Genomic DNA, 27,928 nt, shown 5'->3' with positions numbered 1-27,928 from the left:
TGGCCAATTTTTGGCCCATTCATCACTCATTCATCAGCACAGTAATAGAAAGTGCTGTTGCAAGTAGTATTTATTGAACAATAGCAAGCTCACCAATATAGGTCAAATCCAACTTCGTCAATTGTTGCCTCATCAGTCTATTTTCAATCATTAAAATGATGGAAGGGGTTGCCAACAATGCTATCACATGGCAATTCCTCAGCAGCTCACTGACACTCAGTCTGGGATCTACTAGAGCCACTCCTCTCCTGACTTCATTACAGCCACGATCCAAACACTGCAGTCATTGTTTTTACCTAGTTGATTTTAACCCTACTGCGAATCCTCTTGCAAGGATGCCTGCCTTGAAGAAGTTTTCCTCCTCTCTCTACAAGAATCTCAGGTCATTTCCTCTGCCCTGAAGCTCTTCAACCATGTCCTGAAACAAACTCGCTACCACAGCCACAGTTGCTTTCTCAGTGCCTGCCTCCGTAACCAACTCATCCCACACGGACTCCGGACCACCGTTAAACCAGCAGAGTTTGGACCCGAACAGGACAAACAGTACAGACTACAGATTCAAAAACACCAGCAACAGTTCCCCTTCAAGATCCTCCGCTTCACACTTGCAGCAATGTGTCGGCACCTAACCTCTCTACAGTCATCCCTGCCTCAGCTGAGGGCCACATTCTCTCAGAATTGCAAAGGACCCACTCTGTACTACATTCTCAGGAGAATTCATACTCTCAACAAACAGTATTTCAACTCCATCTCAAACATCAAAAACTGTAAGTACAACAAACTTTTATCTACCCACGTCCATAACCAGCGCTCCTCAAACATTCCAGAAGATTCCCCCGGCCTCTGGAACTACTTGGATTCCATTAGCCATGCGGCTGGTGCAGCTGCCACCCCCACGCTGATTGATGATGTCACTTTTGCCCCCATCATGGCCACTCCCACAACCACTTTTGCCCCTCACAATTCCTCATACACCACACATGACATCACTTCCGCCCTCACATCATCGCTGATGTCACACGCTCAGTGACTTCCGCCACCCCTACTGCTGTGTCTGCTACCACTTCCGCCCCCACCAATGCCACTCACCTGCATTCTGCTGACACGCCCACCACAGATCCCACTGTCACCATTCCCGGCCCCCAGAACCCTGAGGGGAGCACCACCCCCATTCCCCCCACCATCACACCCACTCCAGTTACTGGCCCTGCCCCCACTCCCAGCTCCACACCCACAACAGATCCCAGTTCCCAGCCCTGCCAAGTTTTCACCATCCCTCAAGACCTTCCCCTCACTGAGGACGGACAATCAGTCCTCAGCAAAGGACTCACCTTCATCCCCCTCCGTCCACGCATCAATGAATTTAATACACGCCGTGACGTCGAACACTTCTTCCGCAGCCTCCACCTCCGAGCTTACTTTCACAATCAGGAATCCCGCCCACCTTCCGAGGACCCCTTCACCCACCTCCAACACACTGCATCCACCTGGACACCCCACGCTGGCCTATTACCTGCCCTCGACCTCTTCATTTCCAACAGCCGCCGGGACATTAACCGCCTCAACCTATCAACCCCCCTCCCCCACTCCAACCTCTCACCGTCATAACGAGCAGCCCTCCAATCCCAACCTCACCATCAAGCCAGCAGATAAAGGGGGTGCATTGGTAGTCTGGCACACTGACCTCTACACCGCTGAAGCCAAACGCCAACTCGAGGACACCTCTCCCTACCGCCCCCTCAACCATGACCCCACCCCCCATCACCAAACCATCATCTCCCAGACCATACAGAACCTCATCACCTGAGGAGATCTCCCACCCACAGCTTCCAACCTCATAGTCCAGGAACCCTGCACTGCCCAGTTCTACCTCCTTCCCAAGATCCACAAGCCTGACCACCCTGGCCGACCCATTGTCTCAGCATACTCCTGCCCCACTGAACTCATCTCTACCTACCTCGACACTGTCCTATCCCCCCCTAGTCCAGGAACTCCCCACATACGTTCAAGACACCACCCACGCCCTCCACATCCTCCAAGACTTCCGTTTCCTCGGCCCCCAACGCCTCATCTTCACCATGGATATCCAATCCCTCTACTCCTCCATCCACAATGACCAGGGCCTCCAAGCCCTCCGTTTTCTCCTCTCCCGACGTCCCCAACAGTACCCTTCCACCGACATGCTCATTCGTTTGGCCGAACTGGTCCTCACCCTTAACAATTTCTCCTTCGAATCCTCCCACTTCCTCCAGACCAAAGGGATAGCCATGTGCACACGTATGGGCCCCAGCTATTCCTGTCTCTTTGTTGGCTGCATAGAACAGTCGATCTTCCGTAATTACACCGGCACCACTCCCCACCTCTTCCTCCGCTACATTGATGACTGCATTGGCGCCACCTCCGGCGAGGAGGTTGAGCAATTCATCAACTTCACCAACACATTCCACCCTGACCTTAAATCTACCTGGACCATCTCTGACACCTCCCTCCCCTTCCTGGACCTCTCCATCTCCATTAGTGACGACCGACTTGACACTGACATTTTTTACAAACTCACCGACTCCCACAGCTACCTGGATTACACCTCTTCCCACCCTACCTCTTGCAAAAATGCCATCCCGTATTCCCAATTCCTCCGCCTCCACTGTAACTGCTCCCAGGAGGACCAGTTCCACCACAGAACACACCAGATGGCCTCCTTCTTTAGAGACCGCAGTTTCCCTTCCCACATAGTTAAAGATGCCCTCCAACGCATCTCATCCACATCCCGCATCTCCGCCCTCAGACCCCACCCCTCCAACCGTAACAAGGACAGAACGCTCCTGGTGCTCACCTTCCACCCTACCAACCTTCGCATAAACCATATCATCCGCTGACATTTCCGCCACCTCCAAAAAGACCCCACCACCAGGAACATATTTCCCTCCCCACCCCTTTCCGCCTTCTGCAAAGATCGTTCCCTCTGTGACTACCTGGTCAGGTCCACACCCTCCTACAACCCACCCTCCCATCCTGGCACCTTGCCCTGCCACCGCAGGAACTGCAAAACCTGCACCCACACCTCCTCCCTCACCTCCATCCAAGGCCCTAAAGGAGCCATCCACATCCATCAAAGTTTTATCTGCACATCCACTAATATCATTTATTGCATCCATTGCTCCCGATGCGGTCTCCTCTACATTGGGGAGACTGGACGCCTCCTAGCAGAGCGCCTTAGGGAACATCTCCGGGACACCCCCACCAATCAACCACACCACCCCGTGGCCCAACATTTCAACTCCCTCTCCCACTCTGCCGATGTCATGGAGGTCCTGGACCTCCTTCACCGCCTCTCCCTCACCACCAGATGCCTGGAGGAAGAACGCCTCATCTTCCGCCTCGGAACACTTCAACCCCAGGACATCAATGTGGACTTCAACAGTTTCCTCATTTCCCCTTCCCCCACCTCTCCCTAGTTCCAAACCTCCAGCTCAGCACTGTCCCCATGACTTGTCCTACCTGCCTATCTTCTTTTCCAACTATCCACTCCACCCTCCTCCCCGACCTATCACCTTCATCCCCTCCCCCACTCATCTATTGTACTCCATGCTACTTTCTCCCCACCCTCCTCTAGCTTATCTCTCCACGCTTCAGGCTCTCTGCCTTTATTCCTGGTGAATGGCTTTTGCCTGAAATGTCGATTTTGCTGCTCATTGGAGGCTGCCTGAACTGCTGTGCTCTTCCAGCACCACTAATCCAAAATCTGGTTTCCAGCATCTGCAGTCATTGTTTTTACCACAGACAAAAACAACTGAGTTCCAGAGGGGAGAGTGACTGCTCTTAACATCAGGAGAGCATTTGACTCAGTGCAACATCATTAGGGAGGAAAACATTCTGTTGCTTGGCATTATACCAAACACAAAGGAAAATGGCTCTGGTTCTGTTCTCAGGCACAGTATATCACTGCAGGAGTGCCTGAGGGTCGTGTTCGTGGCCCAACCATCTTCCTAACCAAAGACCTTCCTTCCATCATAACTTCAGAAGTCAGGATGTACAGTGATGTACAATGTTCAGCATGATTTACTACTCTTAAGGTACTGAAACAGTCAACATTTATGTACAGCATGAATTGAATAACATACAAGCTTGAGTTAAGTAGCAAGGCAGATTAGTACGACACAAATGTTAGTCAATGACGACATTCAACAAGGAAGAATTTAACCATCTCCCTTTGGCATTCAATGGTATTATGATCAAATAAATTTCCATTAATATCCAGGTGGTTAACCATTGACTAAAATTTAATGGATCCCATATGAGACTAACCCACTTCCAGACTCTCCAAAGTCTGTACACTGTTTAAGGTAGAGTTAAGAGTGTAATGGAAGAAGTTGCACTTAGTCAAATGAATACAACTCTCTGGATGTAGCTTTGCTCACTGAGTTGGAAGGCTCGTTTTCAGACGTTTTGTCACCATACTAGGTAACATCATCAGTGGGCTTCCGGATGAAGCGTTGGTAGTATGGCCCACTTTCTATTTATGTATTTAGGTTTTCTTGGATTGGTCATGCCATTTCCTGTTCTTTTTCTCAGAGGGTGGTAAATGGGATCCAAGTCAATGTGTTTGTTGATAGAGTTCCGGTTGGAATGCCACGCTTCTAGGAATTCTCACGCACATCTCTGTTCGACTTGTCCTTGGATGGATGTGTTGTCCCAATTGAAATGGTGACCTTCCTCATCTGTATGTAAAGATACTGGTGAGAGTGTGGCTAGTTAATATTCATGTATCCTGGTGGCTAGTTTTCTGCCTGTTTGTCCAATGTAGTGTTTGTTACAGTTCTTGCAAGGTAGTTTGCAAATGACATTAGTTTTGCTTGTTGTCTGTATAGGGTCCTTCACGTCCATTAGATGCCATTTTAGTGTGTTGGCGGGTCTGTGGGCTACCACAATGCCAGGAGTTCTGAGTAGTCTGGCAGTCATTTCCGAGATGACTTTGATGTAGGGAAGAGTGACTTGGGTTTCTGGACGTGTTTTGTCTGCTTGTCTGGGTTTGTAGCTGAGAAATCAGCAGACTGTGTTCATTGGGTACCCGTTCTTTTTGAATAGATTGCATAGGTGATTTTCCTCTGTTCTGCATCGTTCCTCTGTGCTGCAATGTGTGATGTTTTGTTGAAATAATGTTCTGATGCAGCTTCGTTTGTGGATGTTGGGGTGATTGCTTCTGTAGTTCAGTATTTGGCCCGTATGTGTTGTTTTCCTGTCGATGCTGGTTTGAAGTTCCAAACTGCCATTCCTCTACCACGACATCTAGGAACGGCAATTTGTTGTTATTTTCCTCCTCTTTAGTGTATTTTATGCCAGTAAGGGTATTATTGATGGTCTTGAAGGTTTCCTCTATTTGTTTCCTTTAGTGATGACAAAGGTGTCATCCACATAGCATACCCAAAGTTTGGGATAGATGATTGGCAGAGCTGTTTGTTCGGGTCTCTGCATGACAGCTTCTGCTGAGAACCCTGATATCGGAGATACCTCGCCACAAAAAGACATGACCCACTCTCAGTTGTATCTTTACATACAGATGTGGAAGGACACCGCTTCAACTGGGATGACACATCTATCCTAGGACAAGCCAGAGACATGCATGAGAATTCCTAGAAGCATGGCATTCCAACCAGAACTCTAACAACAAACACATTGACTTGGATCCCATTTCCCATCCCCTGAGAAAAAGAACAGGAAATTGCATCACCAATGTAAGGAATCCTAAACACATAAATCAAAAGCGGGCCATACCACCAGTGTTTCATCCAGAGGTTCACTGTTGATGTTACCTAATATGTTGACAAAATGTCTGAAAACGAACCTTCCAGCTCAGTGAGCGCAAACCTACATCCAGAACCTCAACGTGAGCTACACATCTTCTCAAAACTCATGAATGCAACTCTAGTAACACATACAGTTCAACGCCATACAGAATGAAGCAACCCAACTGAGATGCAATCTTTCCACAGTCTTAAACATTCAACTTTCACACCAAAAGGGCACAGCTTGTACTTTGTTCAGCAGTGTATATAAATTTATAGGATATACTGTAATAAATTTGGCAAAGATCCTTGAACACTATCTTCCAAACCCACAACACTTACCACCAAAAAAAAATCATGAGCAGACACATGGCAACATCACCTGCAAGTTCTCCTCAAAGCTACAAAGCATTCTAACATTGAACCTTAATTCCTTCACGATCGCAGGTCACAAAAATCTGGAACACCTTTCCTATCAACACTAGATAGACTACAGGGGTTCAAGAAAACAGTTCAACACCTCCTTCACAGGGTGCTTAGGGATGGACAATAAATGATGGCCTTACCAGAAATTCTCACTTGCCAAGAACAAATAAAGCAAACAGGCTATTTGATTCAGTAGACGAACCACCACGAGTACAGAACCAATTGGTCGTATGCGGCGACTGTGTGCAGTTAACTTTGTGATCCTCAGCTTAACCCAGAAATTTCTAAACTACTTTTTTTTTCCATAAATGCCAATCAATATTTCTTTAAGAAAAAAATACTGGAAATTCTCAGTTGGGGAAGCAGTATTTGCAGACAAAAAGGAAACATTTCAGCTCTGAATATCAGTCTGAAAGGTTAACCCTGTTTCAATCTCCACAGAAGCTGTCATATCTGCTGAGTATTTCCAGCAATCCGTGTCTATGTCTGATTTCCAGGACCCGCAGTGCAGGGCTTTTGTATCATTTTGAAGACATTTGTGAAATGTTGATGAACAAGCAACTAATTTTGGTCACTTTTAAAAATCAACAATTTTCCTCTAACTAAACAGAAGTTCATGAATTGAAATGTATTTATAATGCTTGAATTGGTCGCAAAGTCATATAAATGATAAGTTGAACATTTCCCTCCCTCCCTCTCCAGTGGATGCTGTTTATCCCAGTATGCTTATTATATTTTTTGTTTGTTTGTGAACTAACTCGGCTCCTCAATGTTGAAACTCCAAAACAACACCCAGTCACTGGATACAAAACAACGGGGCAGTTCACATCTGTTGAAACAAATTAAATTACACGAATGTACACTCACAGACCACACAACTGTCTAGGCCTTTCCCCGCTGCGCCGCCACTTTACAGTTCAAATGGTGTCACGCAGGGCATGGTGGGACACGTAGTCTACAGCCACCCCGCTCCTCGACTTCCAGGATCCCCATGTGAAAGAAACTACAAATCCCAGCATACATTGCACCCCCCCAACAACAACAACGGCTGAACCCCTGCTGCGCATGTCTCTTTTGTGGCCGGTCCCTGCTGCCGCTGGCGGCTCCTAGCGCCCAAAAAGAATACAGCGGCAAACTGCTGCAAAAAGAATGCTGGAGATCACAGCGGGTCAGGCAGCATTCATAGAGGCAGAGCAAGCAGAGAGAGCAAGCTAAACTTTTGACTCGAAAGGAATGTTCATCAGAGCTGACGTGAAGTGTGGACAGGACTTGGAGGTACCGGTGTTAGACTGGGGTGTACAAAGTTAAAAATCACACAACACCAGGTTATAGTCCGGGGTGGGCAATTAATTCTTCCAAGGGGCCACATGAGAAACCTGAGTTGTGTTGGAACCAACAATAAATTGAACATAATTCTGCTCAGTATTAATTTTCTCCCATTGTAAAAAGTACTAAATTATATAGTTTTGCACTGAAACTTATAATCAAAAGAATAAGGATATTCTGTCACAATAAAGATATGAAATTATAGAGTAGGTCAAATATAAGAAATAAACGGTTAAAACAATAATTTAAGTAATTCATTTTATTTTTGACATGTCTGAGGTGGATATGCGAAGGACAGCTGAGAGATGATCATCAGTGATAGAGGATCTGTATTTGGATTCGTTGAACTTCATCACTGAGAATGTTTGTTAGCATATATAGGTAGATCCAAAGAGGACTAGAATCTTCTGAGCATGCCTCCTCGTGTGGAAAGTTCTCCTCTTTGAGGGAAGAGTAAAAATCAAGCAGTGAGACTGACCTAAAGTACTCTGCCAGAAGTGTGTCAGACTGCAGGTCAATGAGTTCAAGCTGAACATCTTGGTGCATTCTCCACATTGCATGTAAATGAGGAAAAAAGCATGTGCATTTCATTCCCAACCGTTTTATAATCTTGAAATCGCCTTGAAAATTCACCATGCAGTGCTTCTAACATAGGTGAGTACCTGTGGAGGTGATCAGCTGAAGGTGCGGCTTCCTTCAGTGTTGGCAAGTGGGTGAGAATGTTGTCCTCCATTTGGCTTGAGAGAAGCTGCAACTTTCTCATAAAAGCTTTCACCAAGTTGTACATTTCATGCGCGAAAAGGCCCTTGCACTGCAGTTTCACATTTAGTTCATTCATAAGTGCAGTCACATCAACAGCAAAACCAAGGTCTGCAATCCAGTCTGCATCTGAAAGCTGTGGAGTGCCATTCCCTTTTAGATTACTTACAGTGTGGAAACAGGCCTTTCGGCCCATCAAGTCCACACCGACCCGCCGAAGCGCAACCCACCCAGACCCATTCCCCTACACCTAACACTACGGGCAATTTAGCATGGCCAATTCACCTGACCTGCACATTTTTGGACTGTGGGAGGAAACCGGAGCACCCGGAGGAAACCCACGCAGACACAGGGAGAATGTGCAAACTCCACACAGTCAGTCGCCTGAGGCGGGAATTGAACCCGGGTCTCTGGTGCTGTGAGGCAGCAGTGCTAACCACTGTGCCACCATGCTGCCCACTGTGCCACCGTGCCGCCCACAGAAATCTTAAATCTCTTCTCTCAGGTCCCATACTTTTCAGCATTTTGACAGCTGTGTGGTAGCCTATGTCATGATGTTCAGTCTAATTTTCCTCCAAAAGTGCAACAAACTGCCTGTGATTCAAAGCTCTTGCCCTGATGAAGTTAACTATTTTAGTTACATCAACCACATGGTTAATTTTTAACACTGACTTACACAACACTTTCTGATGTATATGACAGTGCAAAAATACCAATTTCTGTTCTGGGTCAATTTCTGTCACTTTCTCCTGCATTCTCTTTAAGAGTCTGACATGGTTTCCCGTTAGATTTGGACAACCATTCGTTGTCACACCCACCAGCTTGTCCCATTTTAGTCCCAACGTGTCCAAACATGCATTTACCTCCGTGAACAAATCATTACCAGTTGTTGTTCCTTTCATTGACTGCATGGCTGCCAGCAAGTCTGTGATTTTAAAGTACGTAGTATCCCACGTACGAAGATGAGTAGCTGGGCTGTGTCACGTACGTCGCAGTTCTCATCCAAAGCCAAGGAAAAAAGTCAGAGTTGACCGCTCTGTGCTGTAGCTGAAGCTCCAGATTTCTCACGATATCCCCAATCCTTCTCGTTACAGTGCGTCGGGAGAGGGGCACATTCTCAAATGCCTTCTTTTTCCCCGGGCATATTAGTTCTGCAGAGTCCAACAAGCACTCCTTAATAAACTGTCCATCAGAAAACAGTTTACTGGTTCTGGCGATTTTGTGGGATATGTCATAACTTGTCTTGGTGTGAGCTGACACTTTGAGGGCTAGCTAACAAGCATCACTTTTAGCTGTTCATGTACGCACCCACATACACGCAAATGTGCTTCCATACGTAAATAAAAAAAAGCATCCTTTTCAAAACAAAGGCAACACAGTTGTATTGCGTGCATGGCGTAAATACTTTTTCATTTATGTTCTAATTTAAAATTGACCTCATGCGGGCCGGACAGGAACGACCAAAGGGCCGGATATGGCCTGCGGGCCGTAAAGTGCCCAGGTCTGTTATAGTCCAACAGGTTTATTTGGAAGCACTAACTTTCAGAGCGCTGCTCCTTCATCAGGTGGTTGTGGAGTACAAGATCGTAAGATACAGAATTTGTAACAAACTTAACAAATAATCCAGGTCTTTTCAGTTGCATCATACTGTAAACTTTTGCTGTAAATTCTGTGTCTTACGATCTTATACTCCACAACCACCTGATGAAGAAGCAGCACTCCAACAGCTAGTGCTTCCAAATAAACCTGTTGGACTATTTGGAAGCACTAGCTGTTGGAGTGCTGCTTCTTCATCAGGTGGTTGTGGAGTATAAGATCGTAAGACACAGAATTTACAGCAAAAGTTTACAGTATGATGCAACTGAAAAGACCTGGATTATTTGTTAAGTTTGTTACAAATTCTGTATCTTACGATCTTGTACTCCACAACCACCTGATGAAGAAGCAGCACTCCAACAGCTAGTGCTTCCAAATAAACCTGTTGGACTATAACCTAATGTGTGTATTTTTAGTTTTGTGGACAGGACAGCATTTATGCAACAGTAGGTGTGGGGAATGCTGGAGGAAAATGGGTGCTGATAGTGTCCACTCCATACTTGCACGAATGAGAGCTGATTTAAGGTGTGGAAAGTTCTGTACAGGACCTATTACCATGATGTAGTTGGCACACTGAATTGGGCCTGCCATATTCCTGCCAACTTCCACTCTGTCCATTTTAGATCCAAAACACTCGCCACAGAAAAACTCACTTGACATTTTTTTTTAGGTGAACACTAACCTAAATCAGTATCCATTGATTGCAGATCCTTCAGCTGATTGGAACAGTTCTGTTGTGTCCAGACGCTTCACATGTATGAACACATCTACTGAACCATTGTTACAAAAAAAGCAGCTCAGCTTCACCAATTTATTCCTGTAACATCACAGGTGAGTTTTGTGAATCTTTCTTGTACCCTGTATAAAGTGGCTGCATTCTTACAAACATGCAATATTCAGAATCAGACAGTACTTCAGTTGAGGTCAAACCTATGTTTTGTTAAGGTTCACCTATGGCTAGACACGAATGTCTAGCTTATTAATATAAATCAAGGGGAAAAAAGGCCCCAGAATAGACATCTGGAGAAAATTCAGATAGTTCCTCCTAGTCTGAAATACAATTCACTATTGTGCTGTTTCCAGTCACTGAGCCAACCTCATATCCATACTGCCATTATCTGTTTTATTCCATGGCCTTCAATTTTACTGAGAAACCTATTCTGTGGCACTTCTTCAAAACCTGTGGATGTATAGATTTCATGCAGGTATTTGATAAGATGCCATGTCAAAGGTTATTGTGGAAAACAAAGCTCAGTGTGTTGAGGATAACAGATTGGCATGGATAGAGATTGGGTTGCTAGCAGGAAGCAGAGAGAAGGAATAATGGGATCATTTTTCAGGCTGGCAGATGTCTTGAGTGAAAAGCCACAGGGGTCAAGGGTGGGACCTCAACTCTACAATTTATACAATTTGGATGAATGGATCAACTGTATTATAGCTACATTTGCTGATGACACAAAGAAAGGTAGAAAAGTGAGTTGTGAAGAGGAAATGAGGAGAACACAAAGAAATATGGATAGGAAGTAAGAAATTTTCCATTTTGACAGGATGAATGAATAGTAGTATCTAAATGGTGAGATGTTGCAGATCTGAGATAGAGAGATCTGGGTAAATGAGTAAATGAAATATGCAGGTACAGCAAGCCCTCAGGAAAGCTAATAGAAGGTTTATTGCAAGGTTAATTTCATGAAGAGTAGAGAGGTTATGCTTCAGTTAAACAGGACATTGATGAGACTATATCAGAAACATTGTGTACAGTGCTGGTCACTGTACTTGCAGAAGGATGTTAATGCTTTGGAAGCAGTTCTGAGAAGATTTGCTGAGCTAAGACCTAGAATGAGAGGATTGTCTCATAAGGAAAGACTAGACGTGCAAAGCATGTTTCCTCGAATTTAGACGAGTCAGAGTGACTTAATTGAAACATCCAAGATCCAGAGGGGAATTGACTGGCTGGATATGGAAAGGATGTTTCCTCTTGTCAGAGAATCTAGAGCTCCGGTTGATAGAGATGAGGTTTAAAAAAAATTCTCAAAGCAAAACACATAGATAAACTACAGGAATGGATACCATTAATCTCTTGGGATCAAATTCAAATTATCCAGTCAGCATTATTGCTCAGTGGTTAGCACTGCTGTCTCATAGCATCAGAGACCCAGCTTCAATTCCAGCCTCATTCCCCCTGTGTCTGCATGGGTTTTCTCCACCTGATCCAATTTCCTTTCTCAGTCCAAAGCTATGCAGGTTAGGTGGATGGGCTATGCTAAATTGCTCATAGTGTCCAGGGACATGCAGGCTAGGTAGATTCAGCATGGAAAATGTAGAGATAGAGGGATGGGTTATACTTCAGAGGATTGATGTGGACTCAATGGGCCGAATGAGGTGCCCCTGCACTGCAGGGATTCTATGAGTGCACTTGTACAGTTTGGCTAGAGCTGTAACTAGTTCTAGAGCAGAAGCCTTAACAGAGACCAGGGATATCATCGTTCCATCATTGAGATGATGTTCATGGAGTCTTTTCCTCCAATTACTCATTACTACTCACGTGATGCTGTTATCAATTCACCATATTAGGTTTCCAAGTCCAAACTGGCAATATAATGGCAATTGTGAACTGCAGACATCTCAGCTGATCCTGGTTAAACTCCACTTCCCATGTTTACCAGTTTGAGCAGTTGCCCATAATGGCTGTTGTTTTATAAGTTGCTTGTATCTATTCTGCAACCAGGCCCAATTCTATATACTAACTTTAGTCATGAATTTAGAACTTTCTATACAGTATCTTATTGAAGGCCTTTCACTAACGTGTTGCACTGACATTACCTTTGTCCCAGTTCTGAAGAAGGGTCACCAGACCAGAAATGTAACTCTGATTTCTCTTCGCAGATGCTGCCAGACCTACTGAGTTCTTTCAGCAAGTTCTTTTTGTTACTCTTTTTCCTTTCTGTTAGTTCTTCTGCAGATTCTTTAAGATCAGTCAAGATTAATCTTCCTTTTGAAACCTATGTTGACTTTTTTTAAAATAGAGATTGAACTTTATCAGAATTAAGCTCAGTTGTCTATAATGCCCTGGACTTGTTCTTGCTCTCATTTTAAATAAGGAACTATATCAATTGTCTCAGTCCTCTGACACTATTTTCTTATCTAAACATATTATCCTGCTATCTCCTAATGGACTGCTTTTAATATGCTTAAATGGATCCAACTGACAGGATAAAATCACTGCTCCAAAGTTAATCTCCTATTTTAAATCTTAAAATTTTATTGAAAGAAATCAAAAATAGATAATGTCACACTCATGCAGTTTGATTCACACATAATATGGAGATAAAAATCGCTATTCAATATTTCTGCCATTTCCTTATCATTATCTAAGGTTTATCATTCATTACTTAGTAGCCTTATTTCCAGTTTTTAAAAAACTTATTGAAGTTCCTGTTGATCCTGTTAATATTCCTTGATAATTAAATTATGTAATTCCTGTTTGGTTTTTCCAATCAATTTGTCATCCTTTTTAACCAACTCAAATTTCCTTCTGTCCTCCACACCATTGTTGTCCATATACCTGGCATATCCCATTCTGATCAGGTTTAAATTTAATCTTTTCTCTTTCATCAAATGTGTTATTGGCTAGTAGACTGGCTACTAATTCAGAGGAACAGCTTCCAGATACTTGGTCTTGGCTATAGAATAGAACTGGCAATTATCTGCAGCCAGATCAACAAATGATCAAATTTCTTGAATATCAACGACTAATTTCACACCCAAGATATAATATTTGATCTTTATGTAGTTTCAGCACCAACAGAAGCTTGAAACAAACAATGGATAAATGACCTGTCATTTAAAATATCAAAACACTGAGGATGTTTCCTTTAACAAGTCTTTGTAGAGGATCCCTTAAGGTTTTTTTTGGACATTTCCTTTATCCTTTAAATACAAAACAACAACTTTCCACTTTCAAACTTAATTTGTAAGAAATCCTTCAAAAGGGAACAGTACTAGTTGCTACTTAAACATCAAAAGCAGCAAGTTTATTACATGGCATGGGTGTGCTACAATCTTCTCTCTCACAAAGGGTCCAATAAATATTATCTGTTAATAATCTATAGTAGAATGTAGAAGTGTCATGAGTTACCAAAACAGCTTTGTGAATAACATTAAATTTATCATGGAATAAACCTCAATATTAAGTTCAAGGTTGTCTTTTGTTTTCCAGCATTGAGATTTCTGCTCACTTTACCATTTACTAAGATGAAAATTAAAAATGAATAATGCTAAAAAATCTCTGAAATCCCAATGACTGAACATTGTAGGACAATATTTAACTTACACAATAATACATCTTTGAAAACCACTAAGTTGCACACCACACAGCATAATCAGAAAGAACTTTTAATAGTCAGCTGTACAGTCAAAAATTGCCTTCATATCTAATGTAAAAATGTTTTCATTTTATAAGAGCAACCATCATCCTTCCAAAGGCAATCCATTCGACATAACTTGAAGTTCCAGTTTTTAAAGAAATGCAAATTGCAAAGGTTTAAACAATTAATAATTTATGGCTCACTCAAAATGCAATACATTAGTCATTAAATTTTGTTTCTTAATAGTTCAAGTAACTTTTTTTTACAATTTACTTGAATCAAAATTTAGATTATACATAACTGAGCTATATTTTTGTTTGGAGGAAAAAGGGGTTCAGCATTGATATTACTGAGTTAATGCAAAATGTAAATTCTTCTTTGCATTCACACAGCTTTCTTTTTCAGTAAAATTCTGAATTCATCCTTTTCATGTTTCATTCTGGTTGAGACAGACGTATTCAGCTTAACCAAGGATTCCAGTATTTAACAGGTATTAGTACATACACTGCTTCACATCATTGCAGACTACTTTCTTTGTCTCAGACACCATTATAAAATTGTTCTGAACTCATCAAAGATGAAACTAGGGACATGTGCTTCCACAACCTGTCAAGGAAAGTACAACAATGAAGATCAATTGTTTATGTGAACTGCTATACATACTACCAATTTAGCCTACCAGAACAATTCAGGAAGGAGAACCTGGTCAGCAAGTCCTCATTGTTTTCCTACATATCATTTGTTGCCTTCTTTTAGATAGCTAAGATAGTTCTGAACATGGAACACATTTTTTGTTGCACTGGAAACCAGACTCCAAAAGAAATCTATCCATGCCAGTTGCAATCTGGAATTCCACAGTTAAATGACAATCATTTCAACCTGGTATAGTATAACTCCTTCCTGTTGAATTGTAATATTAACGTTAAGGAACATTTCTCTACCTTTCTGGGTAATTTTGTGTAATAAACATAATTCTCCAAGAACATCAAGGCAGCCACAGCATCAGCAGGCATTTCTGGGATTTTCTGACTATATAAATAGAAGAGGAAAAAAAAAAGACACCCTGGAGTTAATTATTGCGCATTTAAATCATAGCAATAAAATCTATTAGTGTCAGCTTGAGGCTGATACTTGAAAATGTATTTTGTTTAAGCCTCAACTGTCCTGCCTTTAAGGAAACAAAGAACAATCAGAAATTTTTGACATTCAACTGTTTGATTAAAATTTATCAGTCTGCCAGCACCAGCCTTTGCCCAACCCAAATGATCCTTACCTAGTAGTGCATTGCTCCACTATGGAGCGAACAAACTGGCCAATTAAGGCCAGAAAATGCTCTGTGTAACGTGAGTGGAATTGCTTCAACAGAGTGACAAGTCCAACAACCAGAGGTGGCCAATCTGTGGGATCCGTGGACTTCTTACACACCATGCCTGCATGCAGAAGACAATACATTGCAACAATCAAACTATCCTAATGCTTTTAGAGTTATTTATTTGCAACTTGAAACAGATGTTCCTTATTTTCTTCTCAGATACAAGACGTACTGAATACTATTTACAGATACTGAAACCAAAGACAACGTGCGATAGATTTTATTTTAAAACGGCCCATCTCCAGCCAACTCACTTGAGCAGCAAGTTGTGCTGTTGGCATCATTTTGCATCCATGACACAAGAGAACCAGAACCTGAGGTAGGGTAGCTGTCACAAAACAGGAACTCATCACCCACTGTTGCTTCCTCTCCCTGATGACTGCCCCTCTCAGTACTGGCCACTATGTTAATAATCCTTGATTTAATTACACATCATTGCCAGCTGAGGGAACAGACAAATTGAAATATTTTTAGCTCCTGACAATATTGTTCTTATATAGGATTGCTAGATGTTGTCCAGTTAGTTAGTTAACAGTGTTCATGCTGATCACCTTTGTGGCAATAGAAATTAAAAACAAAATCATTATAATGATCGTCCCTGAGAGAATAGATTGTTGATGTTCCATTTTGAGAACAAAATGGAGTTGATGTGTATGATTACCAAAGGGAACCATCTACTTTTTTTCCCTTCAGTTTAATTCCATATTTCATAAAACATGGGCAGTCAATAGTTTTCCTTTCTTTGGTTATGAATTTTGAGGGAATCATTACAAGAATACTGGTGTGTTTCCCACATTAATTACTGCAGACCTACACAGCATGTCTTCAGATCACTACAATCTTATTTATATGTAATTTATTACATAATTATCATGGAAATTAAAAGTATTATTTTAGAAAGATAATGCACTGTAGTCATCAAGACTTCAATATCTCTTTTCCAGTCAATTTCACTATCACAATAGAACACAAGTTCATTATATGAAACAGAAGTATTTACCCATAGGTTGATGACTCAAACAGATCATCACCGAGATATTCTGATATAAAGTTGGTGGGGCAGGGAGGGAGAGATATTAAATGTTATACATTCACTTTAACAAATATGGTTGATTTATTTGCACAAAATGCAGAAATTAACTACAATTAGTAGCAAGAATCCCACACTCTATTAGACACAGAGTAATTTCACATTAATGTTCAGCCGCACAAGCAAATCTCAGCAGTTACAATTACTTGTTATTTGTGTGTGGCTTTATTTCTGCCTTAATTTCATATGTTCCACATCTAGATGCTGTGACATCAGTAACATAGTTCATATCTGTTGTTGAAAGTGGAATAACTTAAGATATGACATTTGGAACCTACACAGAAGAATTTTAGTTGAAACGGGAACACAGCAAGTTGCTCCTGCAACAGTTCTGTTGCCGCATTTTGGCAACTGGATAGTTCAAGGGTCACTGGACAATGAAAATTCTTAGTTCACGAATCACTTCTTTTAGCATCATGGAAAAGAATCATGATGCAACATGGCAGAGCAATCAAATATTTGCAATAGAAGACACAAAGAAGGCAAGAGCCAAAAGCAAATAAATGAATCAAACATTGCACAAAAGCAATTGTAAGCCTGTACCCATCTCCATCTTCTCATTAGTTATGGCACTAAAGTGTGAAGTGGATTAAACAAAATCTCACTTTACACATTGTTTTTTATTGCCAGTTTTCAATTGTAGTTTCTATAATTCACACTTCAAATTCTTATCTTTGGCAAGAAAAGGTACAGATACTTGATGCTGGAGATCTGAATCAAACAAAAACAAAATGGGCTGACAGGTAAGGCCGACAAACTCAGGATGTGGATAGATACATAGGACTGGAATATTACAGCCATTACAGAAACATGGCTAAAGGAGGGAGGGACAGGACTGGCAGTTTAATGTGTCAGGGTACAGGTGCTTTAGGTGGGATACAGGTGATGGAAAGAGGGAAGGGGGAGTTGCATTTTTGATTAAGGCAACTATCACAGCAGTAGTCAGAGATGAAATAACGGAAGAATCGTCTGGTGAGGCTTTGTGGGTGGAGCTAAAAAAATAAGAAGGGGTTGGTAACGTTATTGGGGTTGTACTAGAGGCCCTCAAATAGTCAACAGGAATTAGAGGAACAAATATGCAGACAGACTGAGGAGGCCTGTTGAAGCAATTGGGTTGTCATAGTTGGGGATTTTAATTTTCCTAACAAAGACTGGACTGCCATCATGTTCAGGGCTTAATTGGGTGGAATTTGTTAATTCCTGTGTTCAGGAAAGTTTTAGCAAGCAGTATATAGAGGGTCTTATCCTAAGATTAGGGTGAATCCAGAGTGGTTATTTAAGTATATTAAAGGGAAAAAGAATACCGAGAGAGAAAACAGGACCCCTCAAGGACCGAAGTGGACATGTTTGTGTAGAACCGCAGGAGATGGGCAGGGTCTCAATGAATATTTCTCCTCTATGTTTACCAAGGAGAAAGACATGGAGACTTGGGAACTTGGGGAAGTTAGTGGTCAAATCTTGATGACAATCTATATCACAGTAGAGGTGGTGTTGGACATATTAGAAAGTATAAAGATGGATAAATCTCCCAGTCCTGACCAGATATATCCAAGAAAACTGCTAAAGGCGAGAGAAGAAATCGTGAGGGCACTGGCTGATATTTTTGCATCATTGTTGGCCATGGGTGAAGTTCCAGAAGACTAAAAGGTAGCAAATGTTGTGCCCTTATTCTACAGCTGCAAAGAAAAGCAAGGGAACTATATACCAGTAAGCCTAACATCTGTGGTGGGTAAGTTACTTGAGAAGATTCTGAGAGATAAGATATACATGCATTTGGAAAGACAGGGTTTGATTAGGAGCAGTCAGCGTGCGTTTGTGCATGGGAGATCATGCCTCACAAATTTGTTACAGTTCTTTGATGAAGTGACCAGGAAGGTTAACAAGGCAGGACCGTGGGTGTAGTCTATACGGATTTCAGTAAGGCCTATGACAGGATTCCACATGGTAGGCTGCTCTGGAAGTTTAAAATCGCAAAGAATCCAAGGGGAGTTGGCAAATTGAATACACAATTGGCTTGATGGTAGGAAACAGAGGGTAATAGTGGAAGGATGCTTGTTGGACTGGAGGCCTGTGATGAGTGGAGTGCCTCAGGGGTCAGTGCTGGGCCCACTGCTGTTTGTTACCTAAATCAACAATTTGGATGAGAATGTACAAGGCATGCCTAGTAAGTCTGCAGATGTCAGTAAAATAGGTGGCATTGTGGACAGTGAGGAAGGTTATCAGAAATTGCAGCAGGACCTTGAACAGCTAGGCTGAGTGGGCAGAGTGGGCAGAGAAATAGCAAATGGAGTTTAATATTGATAACTGTGAGGTCTTGCATTTTGAAAAGTCAAATCAAGGTAGGAGTCTCACAACGAATGGTAGAGCCTTAAGGAGTGCAGTGGAACAGAGGGACCTTGGAGTTCAGGTGCACAATTCTTTGAAAGTGGAGTCACAGGTAGACAGGGCAGTGAAAGCTGCTTTTGGCACACAGGCTTTCACCAGTCAGGACACTGAGTATCGAAGTTGCCAAGTTATGTTGCAGTTGTACAGGACATTGGTGAGGCAGCACATGGAGTTCAGTTTTGGAACACCTGGCCATAGGAAGGATGTTATTAAACTTGAAAGAGTGCAGAAGAAATTTGCAAGAACGTTGCCAGGAGTTATAGGGACAGGTTGGACAAGCTAGGATGTTTTTCTTTAGAGCATAGGAGACTGAAGGGAAATCTTATGTAAGTATAAAAGATCATAAGAGGCATGGATAGGGTAAATGCACTCAGTTTTTTTCCCAGGTTGGGGAATCGCGGACTAGAGGGCATAGTTTGAGGTTAGAAGGGCAAGAATAAAAGGGAACCTTACGGACAACTTTTTTTAAACAGAGGGTGGTTTTACATATGGAATGAGCTGCTGGCAGAAGTTGTTGAGGTGGGTACATTAATAACATTTAAAAGGCATTTAGATAAATACATGGATAGGAAAGGTTTAGAAGGATATGGGCCAAGTGCAAGGAAATGGTATTAGCATTTTGGTCGGCATGGACTAATTTGGGCCAAAAGGTCCTGTCTCTGTACTGTACAACTCTGACTCTATAAAATACTGGAGAATTTGCAATTCTGATGATGAGTCACTGGGCCTGAAATGTTGACTCTGTTTTCCTTTCCACAGATGCTGTCAGACCTGGTGAGCTTCTCCAGCACTTTCTGCTTTTGTTTGTTGCAAATATTTGATATTTGGGATAAAACAGTACCAGAAAGCTCTTAGGAGATTTTGAAGATACTCTACAACTATTTAAGTGTCTCTGTCTTTCACGGTGTATTTCTTGGATATCGTGTCGATCTTCAATTCTGTTTTCTTAGTTTTATAATGTGTGTGTGAACTGTGCACCTACTCTAGTGGAATGATTTCTGGACTTCGTGCTTCTTTCAGGCCTCCAAACCCCGATGCAAATGTTGTTTGGAATCAAAAAATCATGTCTCCCTGTGGTAATTTGATCGTCATTTTGGGCTGCTTCACAGGATTCAACTGATTGGAATGAAGGATCTAACTTGCACACTACCAGTTACATCTCAAAAAGGGAAACTTTGAACAGTATATGCAGCAAGCAGGTGAGTGACATTAGATAGGGTATTTTATGTGGGTTTAAGCACTGAAAATAGACATGGCCCATTTCTGTGCTATAACATTTGGATGCTATAAAATTGGTCATAACGTCAAATGACAAATACATCCGTTCTCAGAAAGAAGAACCAAGAATTCTGAGTCCAGCCTCTGATGGAGCATTTCTCATTATCCAGGAGGAAAACTAAACCATGCAATCACCCACCTTCCCCTGAAACACATAGCAGCATCAGATCCTGTTGAGATTGAATAGAAGGGAGACAGCAAAATATATTTACTTTTAAAATACATTAAAGGAGGGACAAGTGATCAACAATAAAAAAAATCAGTTATCTAAAACATATGCTTCTTGTTTGTGTAAAGTGTTCAAATCACAGATGTCATATCTCTATTGTTAGTATTATAAAAACTGAAGCAATTTCACAGGTTGTGTTACCTTGGTTCTTAATATATTGCACTTTTGGCAACTGAGAAATCAGAAACAGAAAATTCACCACTGGAAAATACGGCAGTCTTTTTGTGGTAATGTAGATCTAGAAATAATATTTTAAAAATTAGTAAGAATACAATTCATTCAGAGGACAGTGTTAGGTCTCAACTGACATCTTTTCCCACTAAGGATTTTACAGGTCTGTTCCTGATGGTACACAACCAGCCAAAGTTTCAAATTTTAAATCCAACTGTGGAAAATTATGGTGGGATTCAAAGGCATCATAAAAATCCAGGTGGTCATGAATACTCTTAGTGAGAGGACAAGAGTCATAGAGATGTACAGCATGAAAACAGACCCTTCGGTCCAACCCGTCCATGCCGACCAGATATCACAACCCAATCTAGTCCCACCTGCCAGCACCTGGCTCATATCCCTCCAAACCCTTCCTATTCATATACCCATCCAAATGCCTTTTAGATGTTGCAATTATACTAGTGTCCACCACTTCCTCTGGCAGCTCATTCCATACATGTACCACCTTCTGTGTGAAAAGGTTGCCCCGAAGGTCTCTTTTATATCTTTCCCCTCTCACCCTAAACCTATGCCTTCTAGTTCTGGACTCCCCAACCCCAGGGAAAAGACTTTGTCTATTTACCCTATCCATGCCCCTCAAAATTTTGTAAACCTCTATAAAGGTCATCTCCGACTTAGCAACGCTACATAGTCGAACAAGGAATTTCAAACCCATGTCAGGGCAGATATTTCTAAAATATTTCAGCAAGGGTCTCCTCTGCATCATGCACATCCCAAGCATACACTAACAGATTACCTGTTGTTTAGTTCCGCAATACACATATTGCAGACCCTAATGTATAAGCTATTCATTTCACTCTTCAAGATGTGTTGGTGGAATGTGCGAACTGCAAGGCTGCTACATGAAATAAATCTGATTAAGTTGCAACCTTGTTCCAAATGGACTTGGGGGAATACTGGGGGAAAAAAAACTAGTGCGATCAGCAAAATAAATCAGCCCAAAATCAACAACTCAGGAAGAGGCCATAACAATAAATGATGTAGCGATTTGACATGTTATATGTTATTCCAGTTACCTTTGGACAAAGCAGTGGTAGATTAAACAGTCATACTTGATGCAGATAATGGCTACAAAAATGTATTAAATTACTCAGCTGCATCTTGACAGGCACAATGTGGGATAGTTCACAATATGAACAAAGCAAAACTTGAAAAACCTCAGATCAGGCACTACCCTTGAAGAGAGAGTTAACATTTCCGGTTGATAATGTTCTACCAATTCTGATGAAGGATTTCCAGCATTCACATGTTTCCCCAAGATATATCGAGTATGTCATAGAGTCATAAAGATGTACAGCATGGAAATAGACCCTTCGGTCCAACCCGTCCATGCCGACCAGATATCCCAACCAATCTTGTCTCAACGGCCAGCACCTGGCCCATATCTCTCCAAACACTTCCTATTCGTATACCCATCTAAATGCCTCTTAAATGTTGCAATTGTACCAGCCTCCACCACATCCTCTGGCAGCTCATTCCACACACGTACCATCCTCGGCATGAAAAATTTGCCACGTAGGTCTCTTTTATATCTTTCCCCTCTCACTCTAAACCTATGCCCTCTAGTTCTGGATTCCCCGACCCCAGGGAAAAAACTTTGTCTATTTATCCTATCCGTGTCCCTCATAATTTTGTAAACCTGTATAAGGTCACCCCTCAGCCTCCGACGCTCCAAGGAAAACAGCCCCAGCCTGTTCAGCCTCTCCCTGTAGCTTAGATCCTCCAACCCTGACAACATCCTTGTAAATCTTTTCTGAACCCTTTCAAGTTTCACAACATCTTTCCGATAGGAAGGAGACCAGAACGGCACGCAATATTCCAACAGTGTCCTAACCAATGTCCTGTACAGCCGCAACATGGCCTCCCAACTCCTGTACTCAATACTCTGATCAATAAAGGAAAGCATACCAAACGCCTTCTTCACTATCCTATCCACCTGCGACTCCACTTTCAAAGAGTTATGAACCTGCACTCCAAGGTCTCTCTGTTCAGCAACACTCCCTAGAACCCTACCATTACATGTCTAAGTCCTGCTAAGATTTGCTTTCCCAAAATGCAGCACCTCACATTTATCGGAATTAAATTCCATCTGCCACTTCTCAGCCCATTGGCCCATCTGGTCCAGATCCTCTTCACTGTCCACTGCACCTCCAATTTTGGTGTCATCTGCAAACTTACAAACTGTACCTCTTATGCTTGCATCCAAATCATTTATGTAAATGACAAAAAGTAGAGGACCCAGCACTGATCCTTGTGTCACTCCACTGGTCACAGGCCTCCAGTCTGAAAAGCAACCCACCACCACCACCCTCTGTCTTCTACCTTTGAGCCAGTTCTGTATACAAATGGCTATTCTCCCTGTATTCTGTGAGATCTAACCTTGCTAATCAGTCTCCCATGGGGAACTTTGTTGAACGCCTTACTGAAGTCCACATAGATCACATCTACTGCTCTGCCCTCATCAATCCTCTTTGTTACTTCTTCAAAAAACTCAATCAAGTTTGGGAGACATGATTTCCCACTCACAAAGCCATGTTGACTATCCCTAATCAGTCCTTGCCTTTCCAAATACATGTGTATCCTGTCCCTCAGGATTCCCTCCAACAAAGTGGGCGGCACGGTGGCACAGTGGTTAGCACTGCTGCCTCACAGCGCCAAGGACCCAGGTTCAATTCCCGCCTCAGGCAACTGTCTGTGTGGAGTTTGCACATTCTCCCAGTGTCTGCGTGGGTTTCCTCCGGGTGCTCTGGTTTCCTCCCAAAGTCCAAAAATATTTCTAAAACACTTCAATAAAAGGTACAAAAGAAGCAAGCCTGCTCTCGGAATACACATGCAGCAGAGCATATAATTGATTAACCCAACTGGCACTGGTTAGACTACAGAGGCTAAGTAACAACGGTTACAACTCAGATCTGTTCTGAAGGGTCGCTGGACCTGAAACATTCTCTCCACAAATGCTGCCAAACCTGCTGAAATTTTTCAACAATTTCTGTTTTTGTCTCTGATTTCCAGCACCTGCAATTCTCTGGGTATTTTCTTAAACAGAGGTTAAGTGCTAAGGTTAGAAACTGAACTGATCACGAATGGTGATCATTCTAACATTCCATAATGCAGCTTAAGTTTTATGTTACATGGTCATTTACAGACTGAAAAAAAAAAGTATCGCTCTTCCCAAACCTACCTTATTAAGAGGGTTGTGAATGCCAGCAGCCTCCATGTAAGCTGTGATTTCATAAAGTAGCGTGTTATCATCTTTAGGGTATGGTAATGTAGGATCCTGATAGTGTGCTTCAACATCAGCCAACAGAGATCTGAACAGAAAACATCATACTGTAGGTTACAGAAAGATTCTAAAATATACAGCTTATCTTAAAAGCAACGTTTTTTAATATGGCTCCCCTTTCGGATGATACAAGGTTAAATTAACCCTCACTCCGTCTATACAAGTGGACATAAAACACTCCATGGCACAATGCAAACAGGAGTTGGAGATTGTCCAGGTCACTGAGGCAATATTAATCTTTCACATAAACCAACAAAATGAATTATTATATAGAATACTGTTGATTATGGGATTATCAGAGAAAAAACTGGTTACATTTGCCTACCATGAGGGACTACACAAATTAAGGTTGGCTGGAACTTCGAAGGCATTTTGGAAGATCTGATTGAAATTTTCTACATATTGAGGGGAACAGAGAGAGTTGACAGAACCTATTTTCATTGGTTAGTGTGTCTTGGATACAATAGGGCCGGGCGGGTGTAGAGAACATATTCTGAACCAAGGAAGGACTTGCATTTACATAACACTGTTTGCAACCACAAAGTGCTTTACAACGAATGAAATATTTTTGAAGCTCGAACCTGATATAATGCAAGAAACGTAGCAACTAGTTTCAGCTCAATAAGGTCCCACAGACAGAATGCGATAATGAACAGATAATGTTAATTGAGGGATCAATAATTGGTCAGAACTCTGGGGAAACCCTCAGCTCTCCTCCAAAATAGCATTCTTGTATCTTTGACATCCACCCAAGCAAGCAGTTGTAGCTTTCATTTAACATTTGATTTCAAAATGATATCTCCAACAGTGCAATGCTCCCTCAGTATTAAACTGGAATTTCAGCCTTGATTTTTGTGCTCAGGATCTGGGTTAGGATGTGAACCTGAAACTTTATAATTCAGAAGTGTGCGATTGACTGAACCATGGCTGTCACCTAATTAGATCCTCACATTAAAATATTAAAATACTCAGGGCACAAAGAATGGCAGAAGTTTGGAACTCTCTTTGGCAAACAGCAATTGATAGTAAATCATTTGAAAGATTTATGTTAGCCAAATGTATGAAGGAATAGAGGATAAAGATGGGTATCCACAGTTAAGTCAGAGATCACTCAAAATGGTGGAAAACGCGAGAAGGAGCTAACTGATCTGTGCTTGTTCCAATATTAACAGCAAAATTCAAATTCAAAAGCAACTCATTATCCCTGAAATCTGCTCCAATAAACAGATGATTTCAAAGCTTAGTGAAGACAATCAAAAATAAATATGTGAACATTGACTTTAGTGTCAAGAAATAACTCAGAGTAAGTACCACTACTGAATGGTACTTAACTCTTTCCTTTTAACAAGCATTAGAACCACTGAATGCTTAATGCAACATGGTCAGGTGGAAGGTGTGTATAATGGACTGTAAAATTCTGTGCTCATGTAAGAATTCCTGTTTGTAGTATCCAGAATGTGTTCTTACTGATTGAGATTCTCCAATGCTGCTGCGAGGTGTTTTGAGTCAAACTTGCACGAATAGCTCAGTTCATTGGCAATCTGCTGTCTCAATATTTGCATCTGTCCCACCTACATAAAGAAAATAAGCAGGACAAAGATCAATCCCACAGTTGACAAAATAGAATAAGGGCATTTTGTTATTGGATATAAGTATTCATAAACTTAGCAGCAAATTTATCAGATTAGTCCCAAATTCTTTCAATGTAGCAATTCCTCAAGGTTTAAATTCTCTACAGGCCAGTGCATTAATAAATTTGTAATTTTATGATGTGTAAACAAGGCTTTAGAATATTTTACATTATAACTGGCTTACACAGTTCAACTCTGTCTAAGTGTACAAATTTTGACTCAAGTTTGAATAGGACTCCAAGTAAAACATTCAATATTGAAGAAAAGAACGTTAAGGAATCAAAAACTGCTTCCATGATTCATCACCCTCACCATGCCATACAAAAACCTTCTCTAATTCATGGCATATATTTCCATAAAATCCTCACCAAAGCCACACACACACTGCAGATTGACATCGGTTATTGAGATAGTTCAAGGTTGTTTTAATGACCCACCAGCATAAAACTTCACTGCTGTTACTTTAACAACTAGTTACAACTCTCTGCTGTTCACAAAGATAGTCTGGAAGTAGGTGGCCGATATCTGTCATAACTCCCCACAACTTCAAGGGGCAAAGTACTGCATTCTAAACAAGTCATGACAATACTTGTGATGAGGAGGTGCCAGTATTAGACTGGGGTGGACAAAGTCAGAAGTCATACACCAGGTTATAGTCCAACAGGTTTATTTGAAATCATAAGCATTGGGAGCACTGCTCCTTTGTCACGTGAAGGAACACTTCAGCCAATGAATGAGCAGCACTCCGAAAGCTTGTGCCACAGAAGGACAGCCGGTATGGTACCGATTATTCAAGAACGAAGCAAGAGAAAAGCCAGAAAATGATATGCCAGTCAGTATAATCTTAGTGATGGGAAAACTATTGGAAGCAATTCTGAGGGACAGAATTAATCTGCATAGGACAATAGAATTCCTACAGTGCAGAAGCAGGCCATTTGGCCCAATCTGTCCGCATGGACTCTCCAAAGAGCATCCCACCCAGACGCACCCCCTATTCTACCCTCATAATCCTACATTTCTCATGGCTAATCCAACTAACCTAGACATTCCTAGACACTACGGAAAATTTAGCATGGCTAATCAACCTAACATGAACATCTCGGACTATGGGAGGAAACTGGAGCACGTGGAAGAAACTCATGCAGACACAGCGAGAATGTGCAAACTCCATATAGACATTCACAGAGGTTGGAATTGAACACAGATCCCTGGCGCTGTGAGACAGCAATGCTAACCATTGATCCACTGTGTTACACCTTGTTTTAATAAGGGGAGATCATGTCTGACAAATTTGATTTAATTTTTAAAAGAGGAATATTAGAGAGGCAATGTTTTTGAGCTGGTCTGGTTGGACTTCAACAAGGTTTTTGATAAGGTCCCCCATGAGAGACTGATAGCCCATGGGGTCCAGGGAAATTTGGCAAATTGGATCCACAAATGCCTGAGTGGCAGGAATCAGAGGTTGAGAGGCGTCTTTCCTACTAGAAGTCTCTCTCCAGTGGGGTCCGACAGAGGTCAGTGTTGGGACACTTGCCATTTGTGGTATATGTGCATAATTAGGCATTGAATGTCGGAGGGTTGATCAATAAATCAGATGACAGGAATTTCTGCCTCCCCCAGAGCGTGAATGAAATCTGGAAATCACTGCCTGTAAACGGCAGTAGAGACAGAAACCCCTCATAACATTTAAGCATTTAGATGTGTATTTGCAAAGGTATTCAATGCTATGTACTAAGTGTTGGAAAATGGAATTAGATTAGTTAGGTGGTTGTTTGTGACTGGCATGCACGCAAGAGGCTGAAGGGCTTTTTGCCATGCTGCAAGTCTTTATGACTCTAAAGTACTTACAAACCTGATGGCTGGAAATACCCAGAAAGTGATGTAGCATCTGTAGAGTGAGAAACCTTTTGACGTCAACCTGAAAATATTTCTGCTTGACAGATGCTGATTGGCCTGCTGAGTATTTTGAACATTTTCGGTTTTATTTCAAATTTCTGGCAGACACAACATTTTGTTTTCTTTTCAGAAATAATTAGCTACAAATGTTTGGGAGCATTCTATGGATGAGAAAGAAGCAACATTTTGGAAATGGCATTCACTGTGACAACTCGCTTTACGTTTATTATTTTCAACCTGTCTTCAATACAAGCAGGTAGGATATGACAATCACACTCT

At 41.9% G+C, this 27,928-nt stretch overlaps 2 protein-coding genes and 1 long non-coding RNA gene across 5 annotated transcripts in view; 1 reads left to right on the top strand and 2 right to left on the bottom strand.

Moving 5' to 3' along the window:
* Positions 1-7,131, bottom strand: part of nsmce2 (NSE2 SUMO ligase component of SMC5/6 complex) — a 185,520-nt gene extending 178,389 nt beyond the window's left edge. The window contains exon 1 of one of the 2 annotated variants that reach the window (XM_043688546.2): positions 7,077-7,131. The gene's annotated coding sequence lies outside the window, so the exon portion shown is untranslated. Of the gene's footprint in view, positions 1-7,060 lie in introns of both variants that reach the window. The other variant, XM_087986263.1, reaches the window with a different exon arrangement.
* LOC148150148 (uncharacterized) lies at positions 149-27,907 on the top strand. 2 transcript variants are annotated; one of them, XR_015756964.1, is made up of 4 exons: positions 149-767; positions 10,598-10,721; positions 20,122-20,300; positions 27,780-27,907. It is a non-coding gene; the product is annotated as an uncharacterized LOC148150148 (long non-coding RNA). The 2 variants fall into 2 exon arrangements; XR_015756965.1 differs by lacking the exon at positions 149-767 and adding an exon at positions 3,736-4,073.
* washc5 (WASH complex subunit 5) overlaps positions 14,269-27,928 on the bottom strand; it is a 62,754-nt gene continuing 49,094 nt past the window's right edge. The window contains exons 23-28 of the mRNA XM_043688548.2: positions 25,590-25,693; positions 24,021-24,150; positions 20,750-20,846; positions 15,528-15,684; positions 15,196-15,283; positions 14,269-14,860 (exon numbers count right to left, since the gene is read on the bottom strand). Of these exons, the coding sequence (XP_043544483.1) occupies positions 14,804-14,860; positions 15,196-15,283; positions 15,528-15,684; positions 20,750-20,846; positions 24,021-24,150; positions 25,590-25,693 (633 nt within the window). The 3' untranslated portion in view covers positions 14,269-14,803. The remainder of the gene's footprint in view (positions 14,861-15,195; positions 15,284-15,527; positions 15,685-20,749; positions 20,847-24,020; positions 24,151-25,589; positions 25,694-27,928) is intronic.

Source organism: Chiloscyllium plagiosum, unplaced genomic scaffold, assembly GCF_037043375.1.
Source record: "Chiloscyllium plagiosum isolate Xiang-an unplaced genomic scaffold, Cpla_swu_hap1 HiC_scaffold_4, whole genome shotgun sequence".
In the NCBI taxonomy this organism is placed as follows: Eukaryota; Metazoa; Chordata; class Chondrichthyes; order Orectolobiformes; family Hemiscylliidae; genus Chiloscyllium; species Chiloscyllium plagiosum.
The sequence above is the reverse complement of the archived record's forward strand: the minus strand, read 5'-3'. Positions and strand labels throughout refer to the sequence as shown.